We start from the raw sequence: 9,694 nt of genomic DNA on the forward strand, positions 1-9,694 counted from the left end.
CTGAAACCTGCTGAGTGAAAATTACTTTGGTTGGATAATGACGCCTGTGAGATAAGGGTGGGGGGGAGGCCTCCTATAGAGTTTTAAAAAAAATCCCTGGAGCTAAAATGGAGGAGGGAGCAGTGTGACGATAAACAGACACGGCACTGGAATGAGGAAGCAGGGATACTGAAAGGAGCGGGCAGGTATCAGGGTTAGGATGAATGTTACTTTTGCTTCTCAGAGTTTAGTTTTAAAGCTACACAGCACCCCCATGTGGACGATAAACTTCACTACATACACCTAAATGTATGTGATTAGTTGTGATGTGCAGATTCCAGTTGCAAATCTTAATAGAGCCCTAAATGCCTGCGAGTGCTTCTCATTCTGTTTCTGCTGCTGAGGTTTTGGGAAGAGACACACTCTGATTTATTCTTGTGTTTTTTTCTCCCAGCAAACCATCCGTCCATGTTCATTAAATTACTTCATAGAATTAGTCCCTCCAGGGAAGCATCGTGACTCAGAAAATGCCAGTGAAATGTTCTCCACTCTCCTTCCTGACAGTCCTTGTAAAAAATTAATAATAAGACTAATTATTTAGTATTGTTCATTTTAAAGTTCAAAATTCTGTGTTTTATGGGTGAGCTGAAACTGAAATATTTCTATTGTAAGCTCGTGGTTGGACATCTTTTTAAAATTCAGACTGTCACATTAATAATTACTTTTCATATCCTGCAGCCTAGCCTGAATGTCCTCCAGAAATAATAGCTGTTTGTCCTCATCACTTTATTACAGAATTCTACAGCTGCTATTCAATTAATTGCCCACTATTCTAATAATCTGAGTAATTTGTCTGAGAAAAACAAAGGCAAAGTCCTCTGACTCCAGCTTCCCTATGTGTAAATATCTTCTGATTTATTTACATCTCTCTGAGTGAAATTAATATGTTGTCTGGCATTTGCTGTCAGCATCTCTGGCTTTGGGAAAAACTGATTGCCATTTCTCACCTTTTACTGATTTATAGATTTTAACAACTGCGTAATAACTGACAGATTAACCGACAATGAAATGCTCGTTGCAGCCCCTTTTTGAGTTTTTAATATAACCATTTGGTATTATTTGGATCACTGTTATATATATTTAGTAAAGATAATTGTATCATCTTACTCTAATGAATGCAACCATTAAAATGTGTCGGTAATATCATATTACCCTAATCAATATCAGAGAAAGAAATTGAGTGTCTATTAAAGAACTAATATCTCATCACCTATTCCTACAACAAATGTCACTTTGCAAAGATAATTATAGTATTGCAATGCATTTGGTAACATTTGCAATGCAATACAAAAACATAAAATAATTCCAACTGTTTTGCATTTTTTATGTCAAAAATAAGTAATACAAAACGCACATAGATAGGTAGACTAACAAAAGTAGAATTCATGTTTTATTTGTTGTCTTAAGAATAAAACTCAAAGTGTAAATAAAACTAATATTCCTCTCTATGTAAGAGCGCTGTGGCAGACTGTGTCCCTCCAGAAGATGAAAGTACTTTAGATGCATTGAGGGCACAGCTGGGGGGAAAACAAAGGGAAAAGTATTTGTACCCCGCTGAATAAATAGGCACAACATAATTAACTCAGTTCACCCCATCAAAAGAAGATTTCCCATTTTTATATCCAGGGATCCCTTTTGTTTGATTGCCAGTTGGTGCTTTTCATATTAGAGATTCAGATCCACTTTGATTCCTTTTTTAAATGTCATGTCTTTCATTTATTCATTTCCCTGTTTTTTCTTCAAATGAAATGTTTATAAAGTCCATTGTGTCGATGGTTCGCAGCAACACCTTTCAAATGTGGGCTTTAAAAGTGCAATAAAAAGCATAAAAGAAAGACTTGGTGTACAACGAGGGTCAGCAGTAAAACTTTTGTTTGCGCCAAAGAATGATAATTATTTTTAGTCAAAGTAGTCTATTGTTGGAGAAATATAATTAGTGCAGTAACAACGTTCAATCATGACCCCTCCAATTACTTCGACCAGGGTTTGTTCTCATCAACCGAGCTTCAGATCCTCTGCCCTTTAACAACCCTCATTAGCATAATCCCCTGGGATTTGGGGGGGATAATGAGCCGGGTTGCACCTTCAGTAAACATACAGTGTGTGTGCGCGTGCGTGCATGTGATGTGTGTCTGCGTGTGTGTGTGTCAGTTCATGTTCAGTGTGGTCATGGTTCATTAGTGGAACCTCTGCATGATTCCTCTGGTTCGTCTTAATCACCCATGTGATTCAACCTTCTAATCAAAACCCACCGTACCAGCACAGTGTTGCACGGCTGCACACACACACACACACACACACACACACACACACACACACACACACACACACACACACACATATTTATAAACTCATCCTCATTGCTAAGTCTCTTTTGTATAAGGCCACCCTTAGTCATATGTCTGACAGTGTGGAGTAACTTCATGTATATCACAGTACATGTGGTCTTGCTCGATATGACTTCTCGTTAATGTTTGTTAAATCACTGATTTCCAGCCTGGGGGCGAGGCAAAAGATCAAACTAAATGGTTGGAGGATTATTACGAAATGGAAAAGATGACGAAACATATTCCTGCTTCACAAAACAGTGTTTTACTTTCTTTCCCTGACTTTTTGTTTGAATGTTGAGGTTCTTTGGGAACACATGACGTTTGATAAAGTATTTATTTGGGTCTCAGCCCCTAGAGATGGGTCACTCAGTCTTTGTGTGGGTCCTGCACATATTACAAATAATGCAATGGTTAGATGTCCACAAAATATTCCCTTATGTCACCTACAACTTGTACAAGTAGTCCTGTTAAAGTTGTTAGTGGTTCAACACGCCAAATGAAGTCAAAGATTTTATGACGGAGATACAATTATTCCTCAAAGACGGAACCGACTAACCCTAAAACCCCATTGCTTTTGTTACTGTGGTAGCAAAGTCTCTCAGTGAATAATTTGAAGTAAAAGGTGCTGTTGTAGATATTGTAGGTGAAGTGGGAAGAACTAAAAATAATCTCCAATCAATAATTTGTATTGTTATACTGAGAGAAGGCCAGTTAAGTCTCTCATACATTGTACAGTGAGTGAGAGAAAGACATCCAATGATGAATAACTACATAGGGTTTTATACCATGTAATTATTCTGAACTCATTTACTGTGGAATTCCCGAAGCGCTCTGCCGCATCCCACAGCCGTCTTAGTTTTTAAAATAATGATTTTAGGGGATTTTTACCCTTAGATTTAAAACCACTTTTTATCCCACTTTCATATCCTGTTTATTGGTTCTCACCTGTTGCCTGGCAACAAACAACATCTCCAGGAAGCTGCTGATCCCAGCCAAAAAATCTATCTGACACATGAATATCCCTCCAAACATATGTTGGGTATTCAATTCATTCTTTTAGGTGCTTGTAGGTGGATTTCGTTCATCAGTGGGCACAGCCAGGCTAACAGTTTCCTTCTGTTTCCAGTGTTTGTGCTAAGCTAAGCTACCAGTATGCTGACATTAGCTTCATATTTAAGAGACAGCCATGCCATGGCAGGGTTATTTATCTTCCAGAAATCGTATAAGTGTCAAGTGACTACTTTAATTAAGTACTAGGTCGTTTGTCTTCCTCTGGTTTTAAAAGGTGCGTTAAATGTAACAATCTGAATGGCTCACAATGTATTGACATGCAGTATAAGTGATCAGGCACTACTGGACTTGGTTTTATTTTGGTGCCTTACGTTAATTAATATCTAAAATATCAAATAGTGTTATGGAATCGACAAGGCTAGGTTCATGTCCACGTCTACTTCTGATTAAGGTAATATCACTAATCACAATTCTGCCTAAGGGGGATTTAAAATCTGTACAGCACACGACAGACACCATGCATCCTTTTAGACTTTCGCTTCCTATGATTTAGTTAAAAACTTCCCAAACAAAAAGCCCCTTTTATGGGTTAACAAATGAAAGAAACCTCAGGAAGAGAAACAGAGGGGGGCTTTCTCTACCAGGTCAGAATGTGCAACATATTATGTGTGTGCAGCAAATACATTTATATAATCCATTTGACAAAATGATATGTTTTGGACATATAGTAAATAGATGGATCCAGGAGGATGTCAAGCAGCTTTCAGGTGTCCAAGTCTGAGCCACAAAACCTCCTCTCCACCATGCAACCTGAGTCTGTCTAATGGTATTTTCTTTCTCCTATTTTTCTGATATCCAGGTACTCGTCTTCCAGAGAAAGGTCCTACTACCGGCAGCATCATAGGAGCCATCATTGGCGTCATACTCCTCCTGGCCATCATTGGAACAGCCATAGCGATGTACCGCAAACACCGTAACAACAAACTGACCGGAGAGTGAGTATCTGTGCCGACGACTACAATTCAATTAGCTTTTTTTTGTTCTGTGTGTTATCTGCAAATTGGTTCATTATATGAATCGTCACGCTGAATGTGTCATAATGTGTGACTCACCAGACAGATCTGTGTGTTTGTGTTTCAGTGGTCCACCTAAACACAAGCCCCCTCCCCCCAAGAAGACCACCAGCTCCGCCAGCACAGTGAGTCCCCATCCAGTGTCAAAACAGTATCATTCACCAGAAAACTGGTTGTTCTACATGTAGAAAAGTAAATAGATTAAATGTATATATACTGAATTTCAAAGGTTTTATTGTCATATGCACAAAGCTACAGTGTAGAAATGGCAATGAAATTCTTCTGACCTCCAACAATGCTACATATATAGTAAAATACAAAATAAAAAGTAGTGCAAAAAGTCTATATACATGTAAATAGAATATGATATGTACAAGAACAGAATATGACATTATTAATGTGAATTAAGACAAAATTAAATATGGTTTATTGCGGTGATAACTGTTTATATAATAAGTATATTGCAAGATAATAATTATTGTCTGATGTGTGCGTCCTCAGCATCCAAACATCAGTCACGTCCCGGTGGCCGGCGAGGACGGACCTCTGCAGAGCGAGTACTACAATACCCAGAGTGCCGAGCCAGTCACGGTAAGGGAATGTGTTGTATAGATTGATAGATAGATAGATAGATAGATAGATAGATGGGTAGGTAGGTAGATAGGTAGGTGGGTAGGTGGGTAGGTAGGTGGGTAGGTAGATAGATAGATAGATACATTCTTTATTAATCCCAATTTGGGAAATGTTTGCGTTGCAGCAGCATAACAATTAGAAATTCAGCACAAACTCCAAAACTGTTCCTCAAACGTGGATCATTCATTATATTTTTCTATACATTTAAATGCAGACTGTGCATGGTGTGTGTTCTTTTCCTTTCTGTGTTTTAATTATAAATGGCAACTCCCTGAATTAGTTGGATCCATCAATGTAGTGTGCTGATGAACCTTGTCAAACTGCAGAATGTTCACACAGGAAGAGAGAAAAACACCTTAGATTATCTTTACAACAAAAATTACAGACTTCAAATATTATGCAGTGTTTAATTTACACTTTGCAAAATATTGATGTTCGAAAGGTTTAAAGGGGCCCTATAATGCTAATTTTAAGGTTCATATGTGTATTTAGTGTCTCTACTGTGACATGTTATATATTTTGCTTCTATTAAATACATACACATTCTTAGGGGCCCTTTTATGCCTATTTCTAAGGTTTCAACATTGTATTTAGTTCCTCTACTGTGACATGTCTCCATGCTTTAATGTTCAAAAAGCTCTCATACTGCCTGTGCTGCAGCCCCTCTTTTCCCCCTCTGTCTGAAACCAGAGCCCAGTCTGATTGGTTAGCTGGCCGGCTCTGTTGTGATTGGTCAACCGCTTAGAGATTTCTCGCCACTTAGCCTATCACGTACAATGAATTGGAGCGCTAGCCAATCGAAGCGCGAGTGTTACACAGTGATGTCACTACTGGCAGAGAAACTCCCTCTGGAGGGAACACAGGGATTTTAGCGTTTGCAGACCATTTACATTCACAACACCTATAACACACTAGGACAAGGAAAACCCCAAAACGCATAATAGGGTCCCTTTAATGAAAAATCAACATAAAAAGAAAACAAAGTCTTTCAATAATTTACACTGTAGTCAATTTGTGAATTAATGTATAATTTAAGATGTGATATTATTTAATTTTTACCATTTTAATATCCCATGCCCTATACAATGAAAATAGCAGTTACTCTGGACGATCTACGATCTCATTGTGTCACTGCAGAGTATCCCACATCAGCCGGATATTCAATACTGAATGGTCATTTAGCGAATCAGAGGTCTGGAAACCGATGACTGGAGGCTGATAAATCTCTGGGTAATGGTGTGTGTCACTGCACAGCTGCAGCAGTTAGAAATACACTGATGAGCCGGAGGACTCGGCTGAAGGAGGACACAACAACACTGCTCCTCTTAATAGATTTCCCAGAATGAGAGGAGGAAGTCATGCAGGTTAATACTGTACCACTATTTACTCTTTTTCATGTTTTATTTACCTAATTAAACAGGGGCACATTGAACAATTTGTGCATATCAATATTTTTAATTGATCAAGTCTTAAGAAGCAGACAACCTAGCTTAAGAAAAGTGCTGCATCATGTTCTAGCCTTTCAGGAACAGATTAAACCCTGGCTGCAAAATAAATTGTGATCCAGATAAGATAAGGTAAATCCTAATGAATCCCCTTAAGTAATTCAGGTGTCAAAGCAGCAACAGGAATAAGAGACAAGGAAAACGCAATCGGCGAGTAAAAGTACAGGGATACCAATAAAATTAAATAAAAATGTAGGCAAAATTACAACAACAATAGAATTAGGTAAAACATATTCATATACAAATGAATATTTATCAATATAATTAATATCCGAATGCAGTTTATTGCCATGTAGGTTTTCACATACAAGGAATTTGCTATGTTGTATATGGTGCAAACATAAATGCCATAAGAGGAATTGAGTTGTACAAAACAAGGAACAAATACAAAAATATTTAAATGAAAAATACACTAAATAATGTTAACAAGAAATATAAACATACAGGAAAGTAAGGACAATAAGAAAATGACAATGTACTATGAGAAATGTAATTATAAATCATGTCTGTGTGTAAGGTCAAGATGCTTTTTCATCAAAAACAAGTGGGATGACACTCAATTTCTCTGATATAAAACAACGAAGTGTTCATAACTAATTGACCTTGAAAAGAGAAAGTGTTGAATACATGAAGGATGACATGTTTTCTGTTGCCTTGTTTCTGGAAGGACCTGGATGCCAACCACGACGATGACGACTATGTTGAAGATGTGAGGGAGCACTACCACTCTGCTGCCCCCTCTGGATGGGATGACCCCGGAAACAACGAGGTCCCGCCTCCTTACATGCGCACAGACAGCGACCCCCAGGACTATCATCCGGCCCCCAATGTCAACCGTGGGGAGAGCTTTGTGTCCACTGCCATGTTTGTGTGAGAAGACACAGAGGAGGCGTGTGTGTGTGTCTGTGTGTAAATATGTGTGAGTGTGAGTGAACATCTCTGCAGGCTTACATAAGAAACAGATAGCTCGAGCTATGTGAATGCGAAATGTGAAGACGTGTGAATGTGAATTTGATGTTGAGATTTCAATACTGTGCCGTAGAGACTGGGATATGTTTAGCTACGAATATTTATCTGTGGTCAGGTTACCAATGATATGAGATAATCAGGTTCAGTTGTGTTGCTCCTTTGTTGAAATTGATCATTTAAAAAAAAAAAACCTTTTCAATTCTTTGCTGCGCTAAGTTGGTTTATGTTTTGCTATTTTGTCTAAGAATATTTAACTGTGGTCAGGTTACCAGTACTATGACATAATCAGATGCAACTTTTCACCAACTTTAAAACCCATATCAGTTTAAATCAGCAATATGTAAATGTTTCTTTTAAAATGTATCAAAGACAAATGTTTTTAATACCTTTTTAGCTGTGTGAAAATGTTACAATCGAAGTCAAGACCAGAACAAATTGTACACTGTTGAATTGCTTGTGGATTTGTAAAAACTGCCGCATGTGTTATTGATTGTGGGTCTTTCTCATACATTATGGCTGCTTACATGGCTTGGTGAGCAGAAGCACGACAGTAAAACATGTTGCCTCCGTCTGGTCCTATCTGTCTGCTGTTGTTGGTTTACAAACCCAGCTGGCGTGGAGTCGGTGTAAAGCAGGCGCCCCGTGGAGAAGCTAGCTGCAGTTAATCAGGCAGAGAACAGACTCACACACCGTTAATAGATCGGGGTGTAAACTGCTGTGTGTGTGGGGGGGGGGTCACTGCAGCAGCAGCAGCAGCAGCAGCAAGAGCCTATATTTGTGGAAATGCTTGATTTGTATAGATTTTATGTCTTCTTCATCTGGCCTTTGCCTCGCTTTTGTCAGTGACACTTAGTTCACAAGAGCTAGTGACTGAGATAACTTGAAACGCCTGATGCTTTTTTTTTTTAACTTGCATCCATCCTTCTTTAAAGCCATAGTTGCTCATCAATGAGTTGCATCAATGCCGATTGTTGGGGATATCTGTTACTTTACTTTTGTGCCTATTTCTTTTTATATTTCACTTTGCTTCAGCATGCTCAGATAGATTAGGATAAATCTGGATTACGTCCATTAACTTCGTCTCTCCAGTTGAGGATTAAATATATTTTATGGAGTTCAAATTGAGGTTGACACAGATCCTGCTTGTATACTGATATGTCCGTCCATTATCAGGGTCAAGTGTTAAACAGGTTAGTAATACTTAATCCACACTTTCTCTACTCCATTAAAAACCCAAAGGTGTGTTGGTGCCAACAAGTTTATTTTCTTGTATATCAAATAACGTTCTGAGGAACTTCTCGCTAACTGAATGATTTTGCTTTTAATCTATTGTGCTCTTTTGGAATTCATCGTGACAGTTGATTGATTTAATAAACGTGTAAATTGTGATCCTGGTTCAAATCATTAAATACAGTTTTTAATTTGTATTCTTTGCAGCTGCAGGTATTTTACCCTCGGTTGTAATTCCAGCATTTCTCCATGTGGTTGCAGTGTGGGCTCAAAGTAAAGAGAGGCTTTGGATAAAAAAGAGTCACATTTATCACGAACACATGCTCATATATAATGCAGAACATTTGCTAAATTAGGAGTGCTTTAGCTATGACTGAGCATGTTCACTTCTCTGCATGTATCAGTCATTTGTAAGCAGGGCCGTTTCTTCCTATAGGCGGACTATGTGGGGGCAAGTATTTTTTATTTTATTTATTTTTATTCATCCGAAAAACAAAAAAGGTTTAATTCATACACACAAAGATGAACAAAATTAGTAGAAGCGGGAGGGCTGAAGCATAGCTTGTGGAAAGTAGTCCTCCCGTGCATCATCCTAATACAGCGGCATTATTGTGTCAAAAACGTATAGAAATGTAGGAGTATAAAGAAAACAGGAGAACAAATTAAATAAAAGTTAGGGCAGGAAAACAATAAATGCATATATATATGAAAACTAGATATCGGGTCATTTTCTGTCAATAGCAGTTTCAACTATCTTTTTTTGGAAATTAAGTACACATGTACTTTGCAAATGAATAATAATAATATATGCATAATTGCATATAAACATTGTGAACACTTATTTTCAAGTGACTTTTTTTACATTCATATGTTCACGCTGTGGTTTGGAACTGCTTTTGAATGT

General features: G+C 38.0%; 1 protein-coding gene across 1 annotated transcript in view; it reads left to right on the forward strand.

Annotated features, from left to right (window-relative positions):
- The window catches only part of LOC117549611 (nectin-2-like), an 86,170-nt gene extending 77,221 nt beyond the window's left edge, over positions 1-8,949 (forward strand). The window contains exons 7-10 of the mRNA XM_034221645.1: positions 4,240-4,375; positions 4,521-4,578; positions 4,955-5,044; positions 7,259-8,949. Coding sequence (XP_034077536.1) covers positions 4,240-4,375; positions 4,521-4,578; positions 4,955-5,044; positions 7,259-7,465 — 491 coding nt within the window. The 3' untranslated portion in view covers positions 7,466-8,949. The remainder of the gene's footprint in view (positions 1-4,239; positions 4,376-4,520; positions 4,579-4,954; positions 5,045-7,258) is intronic.
- The last annotated feature ends 745 nt before the right edge of the window (positions 8,950-9,694 follow it).

This window comes from Gymnodraco acuticeps, unplaced genomic scaffold (assembly GCF_902827175.1).
Source record: "Gymnodraco acuticeps unplaced genomic scaffold, fGymAcu1.1, whole genome shotgun sequence".
Lineage (NCBI taxonomy): Eukaryota > Metazoa > Chordata > Actinopteri > Perciformes > Bathydraconidae > Gymnodraco > Gymnodraco acuticeps.